This window comes from Otolemur garnettii, unplaced genomic scaffold (assembly GCF_000181295.1).
Source record: "Otolemur garnettii isolate 467f Iridium unplaced genomic scaffold, OtoGar3 scaffold00006, whole genome shotgun sequence".
In the NCBI taxonomy this organism is placed as follows: domain Eukaryota; kingdom Metazoa; phylum Chordata; class Mammalia; order Primates; family Galagidae; genus Otolemur; species Otolemur garnettii.
In genome coordinates, this window is record NW_003852401.1 from 18688909 (window position 1) to 18715171 (window position 26263).

At 39.3% G+C, this 26263-nt stretch overlaps 1 protein-coding gene across 15 annotated transcripts in view; it reads left to right on the forward strand.

Moving 5' to 3' along the window:
• Positions 1-26263, forward strand: part of PTPRD (protein tyrosine phosphatase, receptor type D) — a 2156277-nt gene that overhangs the window by 2119674 nt on the left and 10340 nt on the right. For all 15 annotated transcript variants that reach the window (XM_023508432.1, XM_023508444.1, XM_012813956.2 and 12 more), the window contains 4 exons: positions 20661-20946; positions 21340-21518; positions 22144-22270; positions 23478-23603. In XM_023508432.1, coding sequence (XP_023364200.1) covers positions 20661-20946; positions 21340-21518; positions 22144-22270; positions 23478-23603 — 718 coding nt within the window. The remainder of the gene's footprint in view (positions 1-20660; positions 20947-21339; positions 21519-22143; positions 22271-23477; positions 23604-26263) is intronic.

Consider the following 26263-nt stretch of genomic DNA (forward strand, 5'->3'; position numbering starts at 1 on the left):
GCTGTGACAGAAGAAAATGGTAGAGGGATGGCAGAAGGAGATGGGAAAGGATGTCAGAAATAAACTTGTCCTGCTTTGTAGCAGTGCCTGGAGCTGTGATGGTGGAAACCACTTCAGGCCACTAAAAATTACTTGACACGCTATCTTGGCAGCCCTTCCCTGGATCGCAGTGGCTGCCTTGTGCTAGCACTCTGATGGGAGCAGCAGCCACACAATTTCCTCATCCCAGGCTCCAGCCAAGTGCAGCAGATGCTATTGTTACCTCTCCTATTGAACAAAGTAGGCAGCAGAGAGAGAAAGAAATTTGTTGATACTGTTTTTCTACTGGAACCGGAATAAAACTGTGTGTGGCATATTGTCCAGGAGTAACCCATGTGTCAGATCCTCATTTTGTGCAACCCGCTTACAGAAGATAAGATTCTACCCCTGTATCTCTTCACGTAATGTAAACGACCTTCTTCATTTGACTGTCAATGTGTTACAATTACGGCCATTCAGATTGCTCCGTCTGAACGTGTGCTATTTATTGTGCTTGCAAACCCTTTGCTTCTGACCATGCCCATCTGCTGGAGTCATTTATAGTTCCAGCACATACTCACAGTGTTTGTTATACGCCTCAATCTAGCTGTGCAAAACTCTTAAATCTTCCATATAAATAAACAAGTGTTTAGCAAGTATTTTTAAACCCTTTGCCTTGATAAGTAGCATTAATAAGGTACATTTGTGTTTCTAACGTAAGTACAGCTGCTGAGAGAATCTCTGGTTGCAGAAATGCATCTCGTGACACCACAATCAGAAGAGAATCCCTCTTGAAATGAGTGCCTGCATATATAAGCAGTCTCTGTGCTGAGCAAACCAAATGATGATAGATTAGCCCAAACCAAAAGGCTCTTTTTGAATACAGATCATACCTTGGGTGGGGGGCGGAGGAGGTGTGGTCTTCAAATGCTGCTAGCCCCCGGTCTTTCTCAGTTTACTTCCAAACCTCTATTGGGCCTGAATATGACACTGAGAAGTCCTTTCTATTTCTTGCTCCTCTGCTCTCTCCAGCCTGGTTAAATGCAATGTAGATTTCCTTCATAGGCCTGGAGGAGAATAGCAAAACTCCCAATCACAATCTAAAATATAGGTTCTTTTGTCCATATGTAAAATAGGTAAAAAGAGGAGAAAAAGCCTTTGAACTTCTTTCAGACCGCTGCCTGATTTTTGCTATTGTTTGCTTTTTTTCTCTTGTTATCCATAACTACCCCCCCCCCGTACTGGTATGTAAGAAAGGAGTGTCTTTTTTTTCAGCTGTAACTTTTTATCCCATTTCAGTGGTCTCTGACCGTAAGGAGCAGCCCGTCAGGGCCCCTTCTTGTCACTAAGGCAGAGCTTAGGCTGTGATTTGGCCTAGCTAGTGACTGCATACAGATTATTTGAAGATGCTGAGCTATTTTTCTCCTTTAAGCTCAGGTTAAGTACTATAAGTGAATCTACAAGAGAAATATACATCAGGCAGCCTCAGTTGATTATAATAGAAAGCCTCCAAGTTTTATCAAGAGTTAAGATTGTTGGATTTTAATACGGACACAGGAGGACCACGGATGATCTCCTAAAATGCACTGTAGTTTGCTCACATCCTAGAACCCTAGGGAAACAAGTTCTTCCTAAAGCAGTTTGTACATAGTATACATAGTAGGAATTTTAAAATGCAAAATGATAAATGAAGCTCCAGGATATTAAATTCTTCATTGTAAATGTATGCTAACAGAAACAACTCTGAATTTCGTGATTTTGCACTGCATATTCGGCTTTCAGGATACGAAATGGGAGTTGCAGAAATGAAGAAAAATGAAAGACACTGGACTGAAACCATGTGATCTTATACAAATCACTCACCTCACTTGGTTTCTATTTCTCTAGAAAGGTAGAGAACAATCTGGCCCTTTGCCAATAGCATCTTCTCCTCAAGAGAAAATTTAGTTGATTAAATGCAGATTTACTTTGATGACGGTATTGACGATGATCGGAAAGTTGGGTTTTGTGGAATCCATCATGAAAAAATGTTCTCTGTTTCTCTGAAAAAACAACTTCAGTCCAAATTTGGGTTCACAGGTGGTCATTACAGAATAACTTACATTCTATACATCTTAAAAAACTTTCACTTTGTCGACCTGAACCCAGTCCAGTTCCAATCAATAGAGCAGAGAGTCTCTCGGTCTGTACTCGTGCTCCCAACTTACATTTGAAAAACCATAACCAATCGTGTTAAAGACCACAAAAATCTTTACCACCTATGGTTAACATTTCACCCTTCTTTTGTGTGTCTGAAAATGATTGACCTAGTTTCAGACTTATTTTCTCGGATGTACTGCAATCTGAAATTCATTTGTTATCTTGGTTTGATTAAACTCAAACTTAACTGAGTTTGTAGGGTACAATAGTAAAGCCACAAGCTTTGCAAAATCTTTTCCAGAATTCAGTAAGAAGCTCTGTGAACATAGTCAGTTACACAAGATGTGTTTGTATGCCTTTGTTGGGTTTATATTTCCTAAAGGCTTAGGAATAAACACACTTTTAAAAATATGAGATTATAATTCTGCATGGAAGTCATTTTTAGAGTGCAGCTTTGTGGCATCCATAATGTATACAGCTACAACTAATTCCTAAGGTGGTCATCCCATCTCTTGCTGAATTCTCTGCATGGTTTCCACATGGATAATCTTATCAAGTAGCACTTCTGGAATTATCGCTTCTATCCACAGTTTCCTGTTAAAGCTTCATCATATCACAGTTTAGCTAGAAGCTTAGGCCCAGTCCCAGCTATTTAAAGAAGGTTAATGGGTCTAAAAATGATCCTCTTTGTTATTTCTGCCCTGTGGGGGATCGAACATTTACAAAGAGCTTTATCTCAAAGGGGGGAGAAAAAGAGGCTGTTTTTCTAAACTTTTTTAGTTTGAACATTTTTAAATATGCCCCAAAGTAGAGAGAATGTATAATGAACCCCCAAGCACGCATCACGTAGCTTCAATTATCAACATTTCAGGCAGTGTTTGTTAAACGGCAATTCATTTTCCATTTTTTGAAGAAACTCATTACATAACTGCCACTCAACATTTGAGATTTTAGTAGCCTGGGCAGCCTTATCTCAGTTAAATGTTCAATTTTCATAGACATATTTAATGTAAAGGGCATTCATTACAGCTTTCCCAGCTCCAGGTTGAGTGCTCCTGGACTATGTCTCTTAAGCTGCTATAATTTGATATTTCACACTGCTTTTGTAAATCAGAAGTCTTCTGGCATCGAGTTTTAAAATGATTCTAGAGTATTGAAACCACCTCCCTCTTGGGAGGGCTTGTACCCAAAACTTTATTCACCAACATTTGGCTTGCAGACTTTTCAAATTGTATTCAATAATTTTATTTTTAAATTAAATGTTAATTTTTTAGGCTCAGTTCATCGAAGGGTCCACCACTTCCTGTTATTTGCCATCCTATGCTTCATACTCCCTGGTTAAAACTTTCTTCTCTTCCTCTATGAAGTTGAGCTGGATTCACAATATTCTGCTACCTGATAGAGAAGAAAGAAGAAAGTGGAAAATATATTACAGTTTTAGGAATCCAAGTTTTATAAATCCACACATGGACCATTTCCCAACCAATTATTGCCATAAGGGATGGGAACCTGCCTGCAGCCTTATGGAAACTCAGGGCCTTTCTGGTCCTTAAGTGTGGGAGACCTTTTGCCTAAATCCAAATTTTACATAAATCTTTTTAATAAAGGGGCACAGCAGAAAAATACGAACCTTTTCTTAATTCTTTGGTGCTTAAAAAAACAATGTGGAAATCAGAAGGCTGCACATTGAGTCATGTGTTAATAGACGCGGGGGGGGTAGGCGCATTTCTGTAATCAAGTAAGTACGAGTAAAAATAAGTTAAATTGGTTTCTTTACAATGGGATACTCAACCCTATCAAATACTAATTTCCATTGTGATCCTCCAAGAGAGAATTTTTGAAACTTATTTCAACATGGAACATCTTCTCCCTTGGAATTTCTCAGAGGACTCCAGGAAGCCCTGTCATAAAAAAAAAAAAAAAAAAAAATATTCCTTAGCCTGGGTTACTCAGCCTATGATAATAAAACAGGATCATCAACTACTAAGTATAATGGGCTCATATAATCAATCAGCAACTCTCAATAAAATGTATATATCAGCATAATCAGTAAATATTAAAATTACCCTATGCCAAACTCCAGGATGACGGGTATGGAGATGAAATAGCATGGCATCTGCCTCCAAAAGCTGATAACAACCTACATGCAGATACCAGGAGCAATGAAGACTACCTAGAAAAAGGCCTTGATTCATGTGTGCAGATTCAGTCATTGAGGGAAAAATCTCAGTTAAAGCAAGGAACAAAAAACACTTATGTATACAGTTGACATCAATTTGAAATATGTAATTTTACTCAGATTCATTAGACTTTTAGTTTTTGAGTATGGCCCATGATTAGCAGATTTAGTGTATTTACTACAGACAACGAACCTACTATTAAAGCAAGTTAAGTTTAGAATCCGGCTGGATTTTTATAAATATTTTCCCATCCATTTTATTTATAGTTGTCTGGCCCTTACCTAATTTAGGAGTACTTTATTGGGGATGACGGGGCACGCATTACTTTCACTAAGTCTTTCCAAAGCAGTTGACTTGGTTTTCACGCAAACTACAACTCTTTTATTTTGTAACTATATCTCATTGGTTCATTTACTACTTAATTAAATTATTTAAATAAAATAACCAGTTACTTTAGCATAAAAACTGTGACACCACAAAAGAGCACAGACATCCAAGTGAGTAGCCTTCCAGCCTTGATCTGACCTTTGACCTAGTACAGTAACAGAGAGACTGAATTAGTTAAATAGGTTAAGTGGAAGTCAGATAAGAACATGCATTTTGATAGCCATATGCATGTGGAAAAGATAAATGATGGAAGAAATAATAAGCACTATTTGAGATAAGGGAAAGAAAATAGAACTTTAACATAAGCAAAGCAGTACAGCTGAAGTTGGGAGATTGTATTTTAGTCTTGAATAGTTGTCTGTTCCTAGGTCTCTATCTGTAAAATGTAAATGATTGGTTCAATATTAGCATCAGTGTTAGTCCCCTTTGGGGACATTCTCCAAACTGAGGTTCCTTAGATCTCAGAGTTTCTATTTCTCTTAGTAGGGATAAGGTCCCCTTCATTGCTTTTCTAACAAATTCCCAAATGATGCTGATACTGCTGGTTTTGAGGCCACACTTTGAGAACTGGATTACATCATCTCTAAGGTTCCCATCCAAGCCTAAAATCTGATTCAACTGCAAATCACATTCCCTCCCCATTCAGAGAGTATAAACCAGGAAATAAAGTTGAATATTCATTTGATAAAACACATTAGTGTAATCTTTAATATAAACCATGTAAAAATAGAAAAGTTGAATGCCTACTCTGCCTTTAAAACAAATTAATTAGAATATTCAACTGTAGGCTTCCAATTCAAAGAATGAGAGTAAGGAAATTAATTTTTATCAAGAACCTATTATTTATAAAGCATTTTGCTGACAGTATCATTAGCGTGAACTAAAGGATTGAGTCTATGTTTTATGGGTGAGAAAACAAGAGGTTCAGAAAGAATAAATAAATTCTGTACTTATGACACAGGTGGCAGGTCATAGGGCTAGATTTTGAATCTCTAAAGCCCATGATTTTTTTATTTTTCAAGGTGACTCTCTCATAAAGTGGGCACAGCACAATCAATTCAGTCAGTACTTTATGTTTAAACTATCTTAGTAAAAAGTAAAACTTAAAACAAAAACAAAAAAGAAGGGATTTTTAAGTGTGGAAAGTCTTGAATTCCATAGGCAAAACTGAATTGCTTTCCTGGACTGTAACTGTCAACCGTTAGACATGTGGGGTTAGAGACAGCGTCTGTGAATTCATCATTGCATCCTTTTCCCTTTGAACTATGCTACATGTGAAACAGACACTGCTTAAATACTTGATGGGTAGCTGGACATTGGAGTAGAAATGTCACCATCTGAAACAATATCAGGAACCAAGTCATGCAAGAATTCGAAAGGGTCTAAGTTCTGGGTGTAGGAGTAAAAAAAAAAAAAAGTAGTTAATAGCATTATTCCTGAAGGCCGAATCAAATGGTTTCTATTTTCTTTGCTACTTGGGGGCCGAGAGGGAGGCACTGGGAGTACACTGTTGACCAGGTTTGGGGGGTATCAAAGCCTGTAGGATACTTTACACTCCTTATGTCAGGCTTGATAAATATTGAGTCTGGGGCTTGCATTCTAATTAGCATTAAGTCTAGTATCAATGGAAATGTATGCTGCACCCTGGGAATTATTAGGGTAATAAGCATCCCATTCCCGATATCTTCCGCCCTCTGAGAGGTAGATTAAGTCTGCGAAGAGAAGCATTTAATGCCCCCAGAAAGAAAAGCACCATGTAGCATCCCTGGTGTTCAGAAAAATTTCATTTTCCTTGAATGGATTCATTACTAAGGAGCAGTTTGCTGATTCCTGATCACCACATTCCCTCCATTTCTAGAACCAACAGAAAGCAAATAAAGGGAACTATAGCCCTTGTCAAATGTAGTGTGTTTGCTGCTTACATGATCTTCTGTGAATCCAGCCCTTGGTTTACCCCTCTTAATGGGAATCCAGTATGTGAAGGAAGGCACCTTGGGGTCCCTGGCTGTCCTAGCGTCTGTGCATGAGCCTGCCAAGGTGTTTGATAGAGTGAACACCACCAAGCTGCCCCTGCCTCTCTTGGGAAGCTGCTAAAATGAGCATTGCCTTTGAAAAGACTCTTCCAGAAGGAATAGCTTTGACTGTAACATATTTGTATTCCTCTTCTGGTGAAGTCAGGAAAAGCAAATCTTCCACAGCAGTGCTTAGAAAGCAAAGGAAAGTGTTGGTATGTCTCTAGTTACTGTATTCTCCAAAGAAGGATTATGGCCATAGTGAAATGATCCCACAGCATGCTAGATTCCTCCTGACTGGTCTCAGTTACGGAAGCTTCTCGGATTCCAAGTAGTACATAAGCTTATGTCAAATAGATCCCCTCAAGTTAATTCATCAGTGGTTTAAATGCCTTGCCAATTACTCAAATATAGTCATAAGTTTCTTTAATAAACGTAAATTTTCAGATGCTGCCACTCATCATCAATATATTTTAGTGCTTTTGAGTATTTCCATATAATTATATTTAACACTGTAAACTGTAAGTGCTGTAATTTCCTTTGACCTATGTTGCAGTTAGATACATTACTTGATCAGAGCTCTCAATGAAGCATTTTATGCACACGTACTTAGTTAATTGGTTATTTTTTTCCTGCCTGTGTTTATATATAATATACTCTATAAGTGAAAGGAAATCAGCCTGCATGCAGCTGAGTCTGGTAAAAGAGTAATTAAGTTCTATCAGAACAAACAGCTGTCAATAATGAATTCTGAATTAAAATTACTAGCAAAGAAAAGAATCTAGACATCTGCAGGAAATGTGAAAATATTTTTATAACCTAATAGCTGAGATCTGGACAGGGGTATCACTGAGTTTTCCCAGCTGTACCTGCAATGTATTTTGAAATGTTCCTAGACTGAAAGAACACCGAAACTCATTGCATAAACTAGACTGCCTTAAAAAAAACAAAAAGTTGGCTGCTTTGAACAGTGTGTATTTTGATTTCATGTAATCAGCATGAAAACTTTCTGTCTCAAACTATTTTGCTGTGCCCCCTGGTCATAAAATGAAGCTTAAAAATAGGCTTGTTATCTTTGTTTTGTGTCTTTCCAATCAGTATTCTATTGCTTGGATATTTTTCTTTCTGTCTTTGGAAAAATACTTTGGGGTCTTATTACACAGTATCTGATTTGCTCGCATCTGGGAGTGTTTCTTGCAAAGAAAACTTGCAAGGTGGGCTTCAAGCATCTGAGTTTTATTACAAGATAATTCCATGTATTTTCAAGTATCTGGAGATAGTAAAGTAATAGTATTTAGACAACAAAGCAAACTTTATGTTTTTGAAAACAGCCTTTGCAGTCTCTCCTTTCCATTAACGTTTTACATTGTTAAAGACACACCCACACCCACACCCACACCCACACAAAACTATATGGGAGGTCAGGATTTTTTATGTATATATATGTATTTGTGTCTATAAACAAACACATATACATTATTATATTTAACACATTTTTCTGTTCTCCGTTACTTATAAAAATATTAGGAGTGCACCTGTGTCTTTGTTAGTCAAATTGTAGCTCATGGACCAGCAGCATCAGTATCCTTTAGAACTTGTAAAGGTATAATGCTTCGTCCCACTCCAGGCTATTAAATCAGAACTTCTGGGCAGAGCCCGGGAATCTGTGCTTTCACTTTCAATAGCAGTGTGTCCAGACTACTTGCATTCATTGAGTTTAATTATTGAACATTGGCTTTCATCTCTTTGGTGTCCCAGTCTCAAGACTATGATTTCCTTCTTCTAGTATTGCTCTGCAGGAGAAGCAAACCCTATCCTCTCTACTCCCATCCTCAAACATGACCAGTAAGTCATTCTAGATACACTTGGTACTAGTTTGGATTAATTAGTCATCAAGTATTCGTACTACACTTACTGAAAGTCAACTGCAGATCAGAAGATGTGGAAAAAAGTAGAGCTGACATAAACGTAACTGGTTAACACATACCAGGTACTTAGGGACACTTCAGAAACCATTTAATTCATTTCTTTTTGAGTAGCTAAAAAAATTGGGTGATCTAATGTTTCTTTAATAATGGCCAATTACAGAATCAGCATTTCACTTTTGGACCAACATTCTTGGTACCTAAATTGATAGAATCATGGACCTTGGGTCCATCTGAGGAGCTCTAAGGTTAACTGCCATCTGCTGTGAGTAAAACCCCCAGTTATAGGTGTGTGAGCCTGTGAAGGCATCAATCCAAACCTTACTTAGATCCCTAAGAACAACATGGTCTTGGTCAAATTCTTAGGCCTGCCTTATTCTCCATTCAAAAAATGAATGTGAGTAGGCAAACAGGTTGGAATGGGAGTAGACAAAAAGGTCAGAAGAAGCAGTACTGTTTGATAAATTCAGAAGGCAGATGAAGACCCTGGAGATACCAACACAAACATCTCCTAAAGGTTGGCAGAATGATGCAAGTAAGTAAAGCAGAGCCCATGTAAAACATTACTTGATTTGACTGTATGGAGAGTAAGATTCTGGCTGCCCTATAAAAGTTAGCAGGAGTCAAACAAAAGGACCAAACAAGCAAGGAACTACCTACCAGTTTTGAACTACTAATTTAGATTCTTCAAAGCTACTAGACTATTAATGTTTAAATAAAGACAATAGTATTTTTAAATAGCAAAAACAAAAAACAAAACCAACATCTAGACCTTGTGAGAAAACACTGATGCACTTTGCAAAATAATTCAAGTTGTCAAAGTTTGAGTGTCTTCCATACACCTTCCAATGGCTCTTCTATTTTGACCCTTGCTTAACCTGAGTCAGGAGTGATAGCATTTACATTGCCATTGGCAAGCCTGCTGGGTGGATTGAGCGAGTTGTGCACACAATGTGTTGTCTGTGTGAATGTTACTCCCTTCGGGTTGGGCAGTACAGAACCTATGCAGCTTTACCTAGCAGACCTGGTAAATGGTGGTATCACTCAAAGGTGAACAACTTTGTCTTATTCTCAGCAGAATTTAGAATAAGAACTGAACTGATATGTCATTTACAAAGAAAATCTCTGTGGGCATGATATCGTTTTTTTATACTTCCATAGCACCACTCAATTGACCTCTATTCAGATTCAAGTCAACTACCAATTATCAGAGCCAGCTGAGCCTGTTTCTTTCCAGGCCTAATGGTCTCCTCTGCCCATCTGTAAAATGAGACCCACTGTGGCATATTCAGGTGTTCTTTATATGAACATATTAGTGTTCTAATTTATCTTGAGCATCATATTTTAAGAGTAATAGCGTTGTGTTTGTCAGACAATGTCAGAATGAAACCAAGATCATGCAGAAGTCTTTGTAAGATTTTTGAGTCTATGTATTTGAAAAAAGAAAACAAAAACAACCCCTAATTAGCCCATGTGGGTTTGGAGTTTTGTAGGCTTATTCTTTTTAAGTAATTAACTTCTACTCATCATGAACAAAACATTCTGAGACAGCGGTTCTCAATCTGTGGGTCATAGCCCATTTTTAACAACGAAAATACATTGCAGCATTTGGAAGGTTGAGAACCACTGCCCTGAGAGAGTATAATGTGGTAGATGACCCTTGACCTCTCAGCATTCCAGGTTAGGATACTTATGAGACAGATCTCAGCTTTGTGCTTCATCTCTGCCTCTTACTGTTGATGAAATGCAAACTTCTTTTAATCCTCAAAAGAGGCCACCAAAGCATACAGCACGCTTCACCTACCTAGAGTGATCAAGGTCCTGAGTCAGCTCAGCTTAACTCCAGCTTGTTCTAACTCTTTGCCAAGCACTGTCCCCTCTATGACAGCTCGAGTATCCTCCTATTTTCTAAAACCCACTCCTAATGCCAGCTCCAGATGGCAAGGCCAAGTCTGGGCTGCAAGGAACTGCCAACACCACTCAGACTTTGAGATGCCATCTCTGTGCACTGCAGTGGTGTCAACAGGGTTCCATCTTCTCTCTGCTTCTTGGGAGGTGCAACTGTTTATTGATCTTTAATTGTAATTTTTATTATAGTAACTTTTATCCATTATTTAACATTTCCTTTTAAGTCCATTATTACATGATTTTGTTGCCCTTATTAACAGAATCAAATACTTCAGATTTCATGACATTGATATACAATAGTTTCTTCAACTATTTCCCCAGTCATGGTGGTGGTTTTGTCCAGTATTTGCTAAATCAAGTAATGCTGCAGTGAAATCTCTTTCTGATCTCCTTCTGCCTATGCATACATAGACCTCCATGACAGATTTCTAGAAGTGGAGGTGCTGTGTCAAAGAACACGTGCATTTAAAATTTAAATGAACATTGCAAAATTGCAACTTCAACACAAGTACTGTATCTGCTATGTATAGCTACAATAGACGTATATATGGGGTGTCCCAAAAATTACCCCTAACGTTGCCATACATAGTAAAAATAGGAAATTGCCTCTAAATGCACCTTCACTTACAAAATAGTCATTACAAATGCTTACAAAAAGGTGGCCAATATGTAGAAAATATTTTATGAATGTTCTGTAAAATTTTAAAACTTTAGGGGTGACTTGTGGGGCACCTTGTAGTATATATTTAATGTCATGGATAAATCTGTCTGCATGTTCATGAGAATTTATTCAATTATTTTTAAATTCTAATTTCATAATATACAAAAGTGAATGAAGTAAGTGAATATTTATGTGAAAGATATCCATCTAATTTCTTTGGTCATTCTTGGTAAAAGAGATGCAAAAAGATAGCAAATTATCTAGGAGTCAGTGTATTGTAGATAGCCCCAAATGTGGTAGAGATGCCCAGTGTGCCTGCATATTAAGTTCAATGTCGATTGTTAACAAAAAACAAAATGTTTCAAAATGGCAGTCGTCATAACCATATCACAATTTTATCAGGACAGTCACCTGATTAATCTTATAAACCTGAGTTGTAAAAATCTATTCCCATAAATGCCCCTTTTTTATGTATTTTCAGTCCATAAAGGCCATTCTTCTGGTTGAACTATCATATCTGATCAAATTATGAGCTGATATATGTACAAAACACTCACAATAATTTTTAGTCCACATTTTACTGTCTTTTCACCCAACTAAATGATCTGTGAAATCTCCTAATTCTGTTGTCTTTCATTGCCAGATCATAGAGGTATCAGTAAAGGGTCAGCATTAAAACTCCACCGAATTAATCAGAAAGGCCAACTTTTAAACACATCTCCAGAATGACGTTAGCACCAAATGGTCCCTGTATGCCTCTTAATTTTTTTTCTTTTTGCACATTACTACTGTATCGCATCATGGGACATTAAGCATACTTCAACTCGTGGGACTAACTCAATCATGTTTTTGGAAATTGAAAACAAATGTTGTAACTGGATGGATGATAATATTGAAGTAATAACAATTTCCTAGTAGGCGTACTTGTTTAATGGATTGCGCAGTCTTTCAGCTTGTAAACATTGCAATGTCTATCACTCACTGCAATGTTTTTTCTCAGGCTAAAGTTTAGCAATCATTTGATTTGCTACAGAAGTTGCAACAAACACAGAGCTTATTTCTGTTCTGATTCTCATTGGTGGAATCACTGCCCTCATTGGAAGATAACACAGAAGGTTGATTTTACTTTAGGGATAACAGACTGTGCGGATACTGCTAGACTTGATTTAAAAGTACTGTCCTCTTCCCTTTTTGCTGGAATTCTCTGTAACATAATAAATGGACTGGATTGTGCTGGCCTCAGCCTGAGGCACAGGGTTATACACTCCCTTCTTTTAAAGATATTTAGAAAAACCTGTCTCAGTGCTTGGCAACGACTCTGACAGAAAACAGATAAAAATAAGGGTGGTTTATCAGTTTTGCTGTTCTTATCGTGTTTCAGGTTGAAGGCTGTTGAAATGATGAAAAACAAACAGCACTAAATAGGGTTCCGTCATTATCACTGCAGTGGGGGAGCTAGGTTTTTCAGGATCAAAGAAAAATGCACTTGCTTTCAGAACGACAATCCTTCACTTTGAGAGGTGCACTGCACTCAGATACGGAGGGGCCAATGAAAGAGCAAATTGGAGAAGGAAATGAAATAAATATGTGCTGCTATGGGAACTCGGAAATTCAAACAAAAGTAGGCTGGCATACTTTGAAAAGCTCTGAATTTTCCATGTTCAATCTCTTAAGGAAAAAGCAAAACAAAAGAAAACTAGTGCCTGGGGTTTGTTATTTCTGAGCAAGTGGAGTAAACATGAGCGAAGAACTCCCTTTATCTTTGTAAACACGCGTCAAAGGGATTTTCCCATGCAGGGAGTTTTGGGGGGGAATGTTTCTGTAGATGTTGTTATCTCAGAGAGGGCTTAATATTTTTAACCTTGCATTTTTTAGTTTTGCTACTCAAGTCGAACACCTTCAATTTCTCTGGCGGGGCATTTGCCCTGGAAAATCATCAAAGATAGTGGAGATAAGGCAGCTGTTGTCTTTTGGCTTGAGGGGATTATCCATGGCATAGGGGATTATCCATGGCCAAGGAAGAGGAAATCAGGCAGGAATCTGGATCAAGCAGCACTGGAGGTCAATCTTGAAGGAGGCAAATGTCAACAGGTAGAGATGTTAGGGAGGTGGAAGGTCCAGACAGGTGAAGTCCCAGAGGCAGGAAAGCTAAAAACATGTTTAATTGGGCACTAAAGGAAAGCCATGGATTTTACGATAAACATACTGCCTGAGAGCTGTGTGGTCTTAAAGGTGAGGCCAGAGCCTGAGAAATATCTATGTGAAATTTTGAACCTCCAAGTTAAAGAAATTGCCTCCACAACTACAGGACAGAAGTTACTATTAAAAGACCCCAAATCCAACTGACCTATTTTTTTTTCTTACATATTTATTTTGTACCTATATCAGGCTAGAATGCACTGGCACAATCATCACTTTAACCTCAAACTCCTAAGCTCAAGCCATCCTCCCAGCTCAGCTTCCTGAGTAGCTAGGCCTACACAAGTGCCACTGCTCCCGCCCAGCACATTTTTGAATTTTTTTTTTAATAGAAACAGCATGTTGCCGTGTTGCCCAGGCTGGTCTCAAACTCTAGACCTCCCTCCACTACGGCCTCCCAAAGCACTAGGATTCCAGGCACCAGCCACCGTGCCTGGCCTGACCTATGACTTTTTCAAAATGCAAAGGAAAGCCGTGAAGCAGTATATTTATTGATATATTGAGATGATGTTTGAGTCTAATAGTTCTGCACAAACCCAAGTTATTGGTCATATGTAATGGAAGAAACACACAAAGTTCTCAGATATTTAAGCCATCAAAAATAGTGCCGTCCATGCACATTTTATATAAAGTATTATTCAAAGACATATTCCAGCTGACCAACAGATATATCAAAATAAAAACCTCAAGACTAGATGAGCCATGTCAGAGAGATAAACTGTGAAACACGTAAAGCAGACTTAATCTAAATAATTACTGTGGATTTGTTTATAAGTGGAATAAAAATGTTATGAATGATCCTTAAAATGGAAATTAAATAGGTGGAACTTGTCCTTTTCCCCCTCCCAGTACTCCAGCCACTGGCCTTCTGTTAGTTATTCAAATATGCTATTTTCTGTTCCGGCACCTTTTCTTGGATATTCTTCCTTTTCAGAAGCTTTTCCACCCTCTTCCCTTAGCAAACAGCTATTTGACCTTTACGTATTGTATTAGTCGACTCAGGCTGCCATAACACAATGCCACAGACTGCAAGGCTTAAACAGCAGAAATTTATTTTCTCATAGTTCAGAAAGCCAGAAACCCAAGATCCAGGGGCTGTCTGGGCTGGTTTCTGGCGAGGCCGCTCATCCTGGCTCTCCATGACCACTTTCCCACTGTGCCCTCACGTGGCCTGTTCTCTGCAGAAAAGCAACTCCTCCTCTTCTTACTGGTCCTACCTGATTAGGACACCCGCCCCATGGCCTCATTCACCTTTAGTTACTCCCTCAGGGCCTATCTCCACTATAGCACGCAGGTTTCAACATGTGACAGTAGAAACACAATTTAGTTCATAACAGATACAGAGTTAAATGATCCTTCCTCAAAGGCGCACCACCCGTGTATCCTGTACCTTTGCCAAAGAGCAGTCGTTGAGGTTTGTAATACAACACTGATTCCTGTGAATAAGTCCAATTTATTAAACTAATTACCCCCATGAAACTACAGGGTGTCCCCAAAGTTACCATGCATCGGGGAAAATGGGAAATTGAACCTTTATTAACAAAATATTCATTACAAAATTTTACAAAATATTCTCTCCCTGTTGGCCACCTCTGTGTATGGTGACTTCGGGTCACCCTGTATAATCTCTAAGGGGAAAGGATCATCTGTATCTTGCTGGCTACTTCTTTAATGTCTGGGCAGTTGATAGGCACTCAGAAAATGCTTAGAGAATAATAGCAAGCAGTCTTCTGAAAAGACAGTAACTGTGGACGCCAGAACAAAATAATGAGCATTTTCCTGTCTTCCCCTGAGTGGTGGAAATAGAAAAATTAGCATAGTCAGCATGTGCTGGTAAATGTGTAACAACCAGCTCTCTGCAGAGAAAAAGAGTGGTGGAAATATCCCCACCGTGGGTGATTTCACATTACAACGTGAGGTCACCCGGGAGAGACGATCAGTGGCACATTATTACAGTGTCCCTCCTTATCTCAGGGGGATACCTTCCAAGAGTCCCAGGTGGATGCCTAGAACCTCACATAGTACAGGATCTGACTGGCATCATGTGGACACGTTTCTGTTTCTACATTCCACCCACATATTTAATGCCTTTTCTGTTTTAAGCACTTATCACTACGTGGCCATAGCTTCTGCAGCTTGAGGTGCAATAGCAAAACTAGCAGGGTTTTCTTTTTTCCTCTTTGCCATTTCACAGAAGATTCTTTCTTATATAGATCTTAGAAACCTTAGTGTACAATTTTTTTTCTTTCCTTACTAATGTTACACTTGAAGGAGACACTTTAGAGTTTGTCTTTGGCACATTGTAATTGCCAGAATCACTACTCTTGAACTCTGGGGCCGTTATTAAGTAACATAAGGATTACTTGAACACAAGCACTACGTTACACCAAGACAGTCCATCTGATAACAGAGATGGCTACTGAGTGACTGATGGGTGTGTACATAGACAGTGTAGATAAGCTGGACAAAGGGAGGATAGGGCAGGATAGAGGGGGAAGGTGTGGGAGTGCGTCACACTGTTCCAGACAGCACACAATTTAAAACTTAATTATGTATCCTGGAATTTTCCATTTAACATTTTCAGATCACAGTAACTGAAACCTTTGAAAGTGAAATCGCAAATAAAAGGGGACTACTGTACATGTTTTCACTTCAAGAACATACAAAAGGAGAAATAAGTTTTGAATATGACCTTTCTTTTTAATCTATTTAGGAAAAATCCTTGAAAATTTACTAATAGGATTTTGCCAGCTCCAGAACGCCACTGATAGATAGTTGAGTAAAGAGTGGAAGCTGAATATATAGAAATACATAGAATTTATTATTGTGCAGGGCAAGAGACAGAAACAGGCCAAGGTGATATTTCTACATTAGTAGGAAGGAGAGAGTGAGAGTGGGAGGAGCAGATCTGAAGGAAGACGCTGGGGAAGCTTGGCGTCTGTTCACTTTTGAGATTATTGAGGTGATTTGAGTTACAGGCCTGTACTTGTCCTGAAAGGGCCATCACTTTAGGAATCTTTTGGCGTTTATTACTGGGCCATGAGAAGGAATGAGAGAAACAGGGGCAGAATTTGGGGGTTATTTTCCGTATGTGGTGGGTGGGAGACAGGCACAGGTATATAAATCTGGGGAAAAGGTCAGACATAACACTCCGGAGAGACAGTGGGTCATGAGCACAGGAGTCAAATTAAAAAAAAAAAAAATTGCTACACCAGGGGTTGATGCAGGGGGCTCACTGAGCCCAAGTGTTTAAGGGTGCTGGGCACTATGATGGCTCCATGGCACTCTACCCAAGGTGACAGAGTGAGACTCGGGGGGAAAAAATTTATTTTTAATATACTGAGGCACAATCTGAAGAGGTGCTTGTTGGTAGATTTTTAAAGATGGCATTTAGAGTTTATCTTTAATTTTGTTTATGACTTGATAGAAAATCTACTCTGTTACAAACATAAGACTGTGATGCAATTCTTTTTGGCTGATTTCATGTACTACATGTTTTAGGTGATTTTGTGTTTGGAATAATAGCAAAACGTCCTTCCTTCCTCCCATTAACCCCAAGGGGGTGTCTGGTATCTCCCCAGTCCCTTCAACTAGTGTCATAGAAACCAAGGAGGAAAGGCTTTCCAAGGAACCTGCATGGGGGACAGTCAGATGCTGCTAAAGGCATGTTATAGGACAGTGGGCTGTAAGACAATCACCGTATTTGGAAATTATTACTGACCTAACTGGTAGATAGAGCATGAAGCAATGGGAGTGCCAAGAATGGGGTGCTGAAGTTTCCTGTCTCAGATCCTGCATTTGAATGAATCCCTGCTCTGCCTCCTGCCATGAGCTGCATGACTTCAGGGAGGCTCCCAAATGTTATGAATGAGAGCAAAGGAAAGGAGACTGGCATTTATTGAATGCATCCCGGCCACCAAGCACAGGGGCTTTGACTGCCATCTCATCTGCCCTGGCCAGAACGTTCCTCTCGGATGTAAGGAGTATATATTGGAAACCAGAGGAGAAAAGGAAAACCAGCACCAAAGGGTAGATCAAAGCAAGATTGGAAAAGCCAGCTCTCCAGGGATCCTGCGGTGGTTCTGTCACGATTTCCCCTCACATTCCATTGCCTGTTCCCTGTTGTCAGCTTTAGAGGTAGAATTTAAAAATGGAATATGTACCTGCAGAGTAACTGCCTCTTGTGTTATGTTCTCAGAACACTTGGTGGGTTTAATTCAGCCTTAAGATTTACTAGACAATTAGACCTACAAGATAATTAGCTAGAGTTAATTACCACTATTATAATTTAAGAATAAAACAGGAAAATAGAAAAGAGGTTAGGTGACTTTCTCAAGGACTCACAGCCATTTGTATCTGAAAAAATACCTTGAACCTTGTGATCCTGCTTTGGGTTAAAACACGTGTCCAATATTTAAAGCCCCCAGGAAGTTTTCACTCTGGAGAAGGGGAAACAAGGGTCAGTCAGCTGCTTCTCTGGATTCCCCCTGAATGGCAAGATTGGGCAAGTAACAGTATTAGGGGGAGCGGGGAAACAAGTTCTTTTCAAGTCATGGCTGCTCTTTTGTTTCTTTCCATCCATAGTTCAGGAATCAGACCCAGGGATACATTTGAATTTTTTCCTCCTTTGCTTTTTGGGAAAAATGTCTCATTGCCATCACAAAGGGGTTAATACTGTTTTGAGTTGGAATCATTCCTACCAATTGTGCAAGACCCAGTGGTATCTTTTTCCCAGAATCTGAAACAATGCATCATCCAGACATTTGAATGGTCCCTAATGCATATTTTGAGAAAATATTCCTGCAGTCTTCTAGTTGACTTGATACATAGGGCTCAGTACTGAGGTTTACAGCACGGTCTCCACTAGGAAGAATTGCACGAAGCTGTGTCCAGTTAGCAGCGATGCACAAACAAGATGAAGATGATTTAGAAGTGCAACACAGAAAGAATGAAAGATGTTATTCATAGTCTGAGAACCCGCCAAACGTGGGGTTTGGAAGAAGCCCAGAGAGACAAATCTTTTCCTAGTGGACTCCCACTTAGATTCTTTTAGCTACAATCCGGTGGCCTATCTGGTGACTAAGGCACAAAGAGGACCGAAAGTGTTTTCCTACCTCCCTGTTCCCTGTCAGACACCACACAGAGCAATCTTCAGATACTCCCTGCACAGTTCCAACCCCTTGCCAATCACAGGACTTCTTTTACCAGTCGTTCTGCTTCCCAAGTGGGCTTATCTTACCTGGATGAACTGCACATTTCCTAAGGCCCACCACTAATTCATTCACTTCTTCCCCAAACACCATTGATCACTTACTGCATACTTGGTGCAGGACACACAAAGACAACAAAAATGATGCAGTTCCCGCTCGCCAGGTGTCCACGATTCTTTATGGACAGCTGCCCTAAATTAATAACTTGGTTTGACTAGAATGGTAGTGGAGAGGGGTATTAGAGCACCAGGGGATCAGGGGCAGAAGATGCTTGATCTCATCTGGAGATGATAAATGGAAAGGAAAACTTGCCATTTAGTTGGTTTATTTAGTAGAACTAACTAAATAAAATGGATCTCGGTACATTTAAACCAACAGCCTAACAGAGCTCTGTACTAATGCTGGCATCAGGTTTCCAGTTGGTTCTGTGCTAAGGTAGGTGCTGTCGTTTTTAAGACTATACTGCAAACGGCTTTTTCATGGTATCTGAATGTATGTCAATTTGGGGGTTTAAACTTTGAATGGAGTCTGAGAATCAGTATACGGGGGTCTCCTGGAATAGGATATATAAAAGTAAGCACTTTTAAAAAGTCATTATATCAAAATCTCACTTCTTCTAGTCCACAAACCACCAGGCTTTTATATGAAAGCTGGATTTGATAAACACTGTTCAGTAATTAAAGTATTATTTATTTTAAAAAAATGCTCCCTTACCACCTTGCAGCCATTTGGTACCTGACAGAAATCGCATCATTTCACTTGAATCCTGGCATATGTTAATCCTGGTATATGTTAACTCACTCCATTTGTGAGTTCTGGTATATTGCTTGCCCAGCTACCTTACCAGACCTATGAAAAATTCCACATGTAGCTCCCAGAGCAGGCAGTATGGTTACCAAAGCTGTTCCTGCTGTTTCATCATTCCAGCATCCTTAACTGCCCATCCTTCCTGTCCTCCAAGTCCCAGGTCAAATGGCACCTCATCCACATAAGCAAAAGATTCCTTTCTCCTTGTATTACAAATAGTGAAGTACACTGTTCTGTCCCTTGATAGCCTTAGAGCTCTTTAAAGGGAGGACCTGAGTCATCTTTATTATTCTATCACCTGTTTCACCTAGCTGAGTCCATCACTGTTCATTAAATGAAGAGATGGACAGGTCAATGGATGGATGGGCAGGTAAACACATTGGTACGCAGACAGCGTATAGCCCATGAAGGAAGCTGTCTGTTGCTTGGTGTCTGATAAATACCTATTCCCAATGATCACATGTTTACCAGGCCAACAAACATGCACAAGCACGAGAAAGAAAACATTTTGGATTGAATCCCACCCAGGGGTCCTCAAACTTTTTTTAAACAGGGGGCCAGTTCACTGTCCCTCAGACCATTAGAGGGCTGGACTGCGGGCCCCGGGATGAGTCGGCTGATAAGCAGGACAGGCAGCAGTGGCAAAAACACCCAGTGGGCCAGATAAATTTCCTCAGCAGGCCACAGTTTAAGGACCCCTGCTTGACCCGTAAAGGTACCTAGTCTGAAAGGTTTGATAAATAGCAAGCATGCCAGGCTTACCTTGCGGTTGTAAGAACAATCTTTATTTTTTGTATGTTGAACTTAAATAGACTGAGAGGTTTTATTTAAAAATATAGCTTAGTTTGATCTTTACCATTTATTAAAAAAATGTCTTCTATACAGTCCAAATGGTTGTAGTTTTCCGAAAATGGTTTCAAGCCAAAGTCTACTTTGTACTGCGTGATTGAGGAACATAGTGATTATGGATTTAATGTGTTTTACATTTTGAAAGCCAACTAATTTTTGTTTGTCAGTATTTGTTCCCTGGTTATGGTACCAGATAATACTCTTGACTTTAAAGTGTTCTAAAATCATTGCAATAGACTATTTGAGGAGAATTAATGAGTGAAATATCTAGTTCATTAAAAAAAATACTTTTATTGTGTGTTGCTTTCTGGAGATTTCTGGAAAGGTTTATTGGGATTTTTCTTTTCTCTTTACTTCCCTTACAGTGCGGGAGTTGGCCGAACTGGTTGTTTCATCGTAATAGATGCTATGTTAGAAAGAATAAAGCATGAAAAAACTGTAGATATTTATGGCCATGTAACTTTAATGAGAGCCCAGAGGAATTACATGGTTCAAACAGAAGACCAATATATCTTCATCCATGATGCACTGTTAGAAGCAGTGACTTGTGGAAATACCGAAGTGCCAGCCAGGAACTTGTATGCCTACATTCAGAAGCTGACACAAATAGAAACAGGAGAGAATGTCACAGGAATGGAGCTCGAGTTTAAGGTATGGCTATCGGGTGTGATACGGTTATTCAGAAGCAAGTCACTCTGGGATTGTCTTTGAGGAAGGCCTTTACTTCCTTAACCTTTCAAGTTTGTGAAGTACAAGATTCATTTGACCTTTTCCTCAGGTGTCTGATTATAAAAACCTCTCCTCCACCGCCACTCTAACACCATGAGCCTTTTGTATTCTTATTCGAATTGAGAGATCCTACTCTCAGAAAATACTTAAAAATTCAATGGAGTGATTAGGTAGACCTGCCATGCAGTTTGAATAGTCATTTACTTTAAAGTAAACAAAATATTTATATCCCAAAAGAGAAGTCTTGAGGACATTGCATTCAAACCATAGGCTAAGATTATCTTTGTTGGATTTTTCTTCTTTTCTATTGAACAGCGTCTAGCCAGCTCAAAAGCTCACACCTCAAGATTCATCAGTGCCAATCTTCCATGTAATAAATTCAAAAATCGCCTTGTTAATATTATGCCATATGAATCCACAAGGGTGTGCCTGCAGCCTATCCGAGGAGTAGAAGGATCTGATTACATCAATGCCAGTTTTATTGATGGATACAGGTATAGATTCTTGCTCCCCTGAGGATCCAAAGCCTTGATATTTACATGTGCCCCACTTGCATAACCAGAATAAATTTCATCTCAATTCAAAGCCATTTTCTTTCTGCAGAGGTCAGCATTTAGTCCCTTGGTGTCTGTTTTTGTTGTTTTGGAGAGGATTAAGAGGCAGTAGTTAGGGAGCATCTATCTAATCTGGGCTTCTGCACTCTTCTTTCAGAAGCCACTTGAATTTGTAAGGAGTTAATAAAGAATCTGTTTTGCATGATATTCCATAAATGTAATTGATTGTGTAAGAGTCATTTCTAGAAAATGAAGCTGCACAACTAAGTGTTTCTTAAGTGATTTGTGTGACACGTGAAATTGAGCTATTAGCATTGCACTAAAATTTAAATAATAATGATAAAGACATACATCATAATATTAACAAAGCAGTTTCTTTTATAAAGTCCCCTAAATGTACTAAGCGCTCTTAGTTGATTACATAGATGAAATGGGGATTTACTGCAATTGTATCAATGATATGGTTTCATTTTCTGTTACCAGGTTTGATGTTTACATCTCAAACGTGAGCTTTTGCATAGTTTCTAAGTACTTTAACACATTCTTTTCATTCCCCATAATTCAGACAACAGAAAGCCTACATCGCTACCCAGGGGCCCTTGGCGGAGACCACCGAGGACTTCTGGCGGATGCTGTGGGAACACAATTCCACCATCGTTGTGATGCTCACCAAACTGCGTGAGATGGGCAGAGTAAGCATGTCACCCTCCTGTGTCTCCTAAGGCACACTGACACTGTGGAGAAATGAAGTTTCCATCTTAATAACTCAAGTGCCAGTGTCATTTTTTCAAAATACAGAATATTCAGAACACTGTCTGCACCATCTGTTACTCCTTGTTGGTTTCTAATTTACAAAGCCACATCACGTTTTTAAATGTGTGTTTTTAAGAAAGATCTGGTGCTTCATTTGCAGTGAAGCCCAATCATAGGGGCAAATCAGTACACAGCTGTCTCTGACTTATGTCGGCCTCTCTGAGCAGGCTCAAGTTTCATGAGCAAATGTGCTATCATTTCTTTGTATAAAGGAACTTGACTTTCATTTATTTCTGTGGCAAATTCTTACTTCCCTACCTTCCATTCCTATTGAACAGAGTATAAGAAAGTTATACTTTTTCCAAGGATAAAACCTGGTAATCCCAGATCCACTTTTCAAAATAATGATTCTGAAATACCCATAAAATAGTATTAGATATCTACTAAGGTGTCTACTATTATTGCTATTAATACTATTCTACTGTTATTACTTAATAGTATTAGTGATACCACTTAGATTCAGTAGATGCAAGCATTTTGTCATATTCGCTTGAGATATTTTCTCCCTTCTTTGTGTGAATTAGAATAGCTAAAACCCCAACTTTTAGAGCCCACAGAGGAAGCAAAAAGAATATCAGATTAGAAAGATAACTGATTATTCTGATTTGGCTGCTGACTTTGTAGAGTTTTGCCAACTCATTAAAACTGCCTGGATCCTCGTTTCTTTGACGAGATGGAAACAAATCATTGCAGAGTTTTCTTTCTGTGTTCATGATGGGTCTCTTCATTCCGAACCACAGTGGTATCAGTGTGCCAGGTCAATGCATGGTTGACATGGCCAGCATTATCCAATGACTGATGTAATTACTGGGATAACTTGTAGGTGTGAAGATACTTTACCCTATCAAAATATTCCATTCAACTGATGTGCATTCAGCAGCTTCTATGTGCCAGGTACTGTGCTGGATACCATGGGCAAATAGCGAACCAGATGGTTTCCCTATCTTCAGGGAGCTCTTGGTTCCAAAGAGAAAATGAGTCACCTGCACCTGGAATTGCCTTGAAGTTTAAAATTTTATTACACAGATAGACAAAACTTCATTTCTACTTTGTGTAGTTTTTAACACTCACCTTCTCTCCTTTTAGGAGAAGTGTCATCAGTACTGGCCAGCAGAACGATCCGCAAGATATCAGTATTTTGTTGTAGATCCCATGGCTGAGTACAACATGCCACAGTATATCCTGAGGGAATTCAAAGTCACAGATGCCAGGGTAAGTTGGCACAGTTGTCAACCCTCAGAGATTAGCTAAAAAGTAGTCTAAAATACACGTCTCTGGGAAGACAGACCATTTGCCAAGTGACCGCGCTCCCACAACGAAAAGAAGTCACCCATCCCCAAGTAACTTTCCCTCTGTCTGGCAAGCATTCTCACAAACCCAAGTTTGGCTTCTATTCAAACATAACATCTGGCAGCCCAACTTTGGGGATGCATTTGGTGAGTGTTTGTACTGGGAAGCGTTTACTGACTCGTCTGTGCTCATGTTCACCTTCTCAGCTCGTTCTCTTTGGAGCTTTTTTTGACTTCTTCATTACTCGAGGCTGTAAATATGTTGTTGTTTGGAAAGCCCTTTAGGTCATGTGGGCCTGGAGGTTAATTTGGTATGATTTTAAAACTGCAGAGCAAATGGCATTCTTTAGAAAAATCTGACAAGCTTTGCACATTCTAATTTGATTCCTGGCAGAGTTTATTCCTTGGTGTGCTAATGTGTCTGTCCACGAGAGCTGTGCACCCACGACCCTTGTTGGCTAATTTTCATTTTGCATTTCTTATCTAGATTGCCAAGTCCAAAGTTCAGCCCTGATGTAAGATGTTCTATGCATAAACTTTAATATATTTGCCTTTGGCCACTTTCAAACCATGATTACAAACACATCTTAGGGGAGACTGGGTCAGTTCAGAGACCTATGTTTTTTTTGGAACTGTCACAGTGGGTGGGTTGAATAAAACATCAGGATGGAGCTATTTACTTGATTCATTGTTTTTTTCTGGGAAGCCGCTTTTTCCAAACTTATGTTTGGAAATTGTTGTACTAATCCCCAAAGTCTGGCCCTAGCTATTGACCTTAAGTGAAAGAAAAATTGGTTAGCAGGAGGGTTGGCCCAGGTAAAGGACCTGTTAATCCTAGAAGTCTAATGTATTAACTATTCTGAAAGTGCCTGTAGTCAAGGCAGCAGTTACATCCCTAGGTCTTGATTTTGAGTTGCCCAGGCGAACCTGCCTTAGTAACCTGCCTCATTGTTTTAAAAATAAAAAAAATCAGACCTTTTCAGAATTTAAAGCTAAGTATATGGCTGGAAATCTTAAGTGCATTTCAGGTAAACTCGCCAACTATTCCTGATGATAAAGGCTGGGAACTAAGCTCAACCAATGGCAGGGATGTTCTTACCACTCCCCACATGACCTATTTAATCTCATCACAAAAGCAAAAGATTGAACATGGAACTTAGCCCACCACACATTTAAAAATAAAAAGTCTCCCTATGATTGTGTAATTTTCTTAGCTACCATAGCACAGACTATTTGCACTCCTAGTGTGATTCTAATCTCAACTTCCCAGTTTAGAAAGCAAACTGGCACTTGAGAGCAGGGTATTATTAAACAGGTAACCTTTACATGAACTCAGGTGGTCTCTCCTTCAAATAGTAAGGGTTTGTGCACCATTAAAAGCAACTGGGGTAAGAAAGGAAATCCCCAAGATACTCAAAGGAGAATAAATCTGCATTACCTGGCCTCTGGCTTGGCTTACTGTGCTTCCTAATTTTTTCCAGAAACAGAGGGAAGTAAATGATGCTTCCATGGTAACCATACACAGGTTAGTTATTCTCACAAAATTGGAAGAATCACCCTTTTTGACCTCCATCCCCAAATAGTCAGAAACCTACCCTGTGCCAGTTACAACCATCAGACCATTGGGCTAGTTGATCTGCCCATCTTGAATTGAGCTGCTCCCCTATCTCATTCTGAATGAATGAGCAAGATTATATCTCTATCCACTTACCCAGAATATGGGGAGCATGTACACCTGTGATGGGGATAGAGATGTGAACAGAAATAAAAAGAGAAACAGAGTAACAAGTGGAAGTCTCTTCAAAGAGAAGAGGCTATTTGGGAGTAGGCCCTCTAAACTTAGAATGTGGATTATCTCTCTCCATTATTGAGTCAGGGAGAAGGTGGATGGGTATAATTGTTATTCCTGGTTCTGTAAACAAAGAATTGTTTCTATTCTTGTCTTGCTTGTTAAAAAACACCTTAAAGCCTAGAGGGAATCCGAAGTGACTTAGTATGTTCTTTTTAACCCATTTCTGCATTATAACGCAGAGTAATTTTGCCTTACTCTAGAAAAGAAAGACCCTCTTGCATCTGGCTTGTTTTTTGTTTGTTTTCTCCTTCCCTTCCTCCCTCCCTCCCTTCCTTTCCTCCTTTGGTTTATCTGTGTTAAATCCCCTTACAGCCTCTTTAGTTTGGTAGTCAGCTAAGAAGAGTTCTGTTTCAGAAAAGGGTACCTATTGTTGATAATCTCTTGTGTCCTTGCGGGATACTTCACTTCGGTTTGACAGGATACTCGCATGGTACACGCTTTGTCCCCTGCCAGGGCTAGAAACTGTATTTCTCTGAGACATCCGGGGCATCCAGGTTAACAGCAACTACCCAGTTTGTGTCAGATCCTTTAAATGTCACTATTTGTCAATTGGCAATGCTAGAACTAAGCAAGCACAGCGATGTGAAGTTATCGTGACAACAGTAAAATCTCTGGTCTGAATGACATGCCTGGAATCTCCTTTCAATACTGAAAAGTTATTGGATTCCAAAATAGTTGTAATAGAATTTATACGTTTCACTTTGGAAAGAATGCGGACATGGTCAATGGTA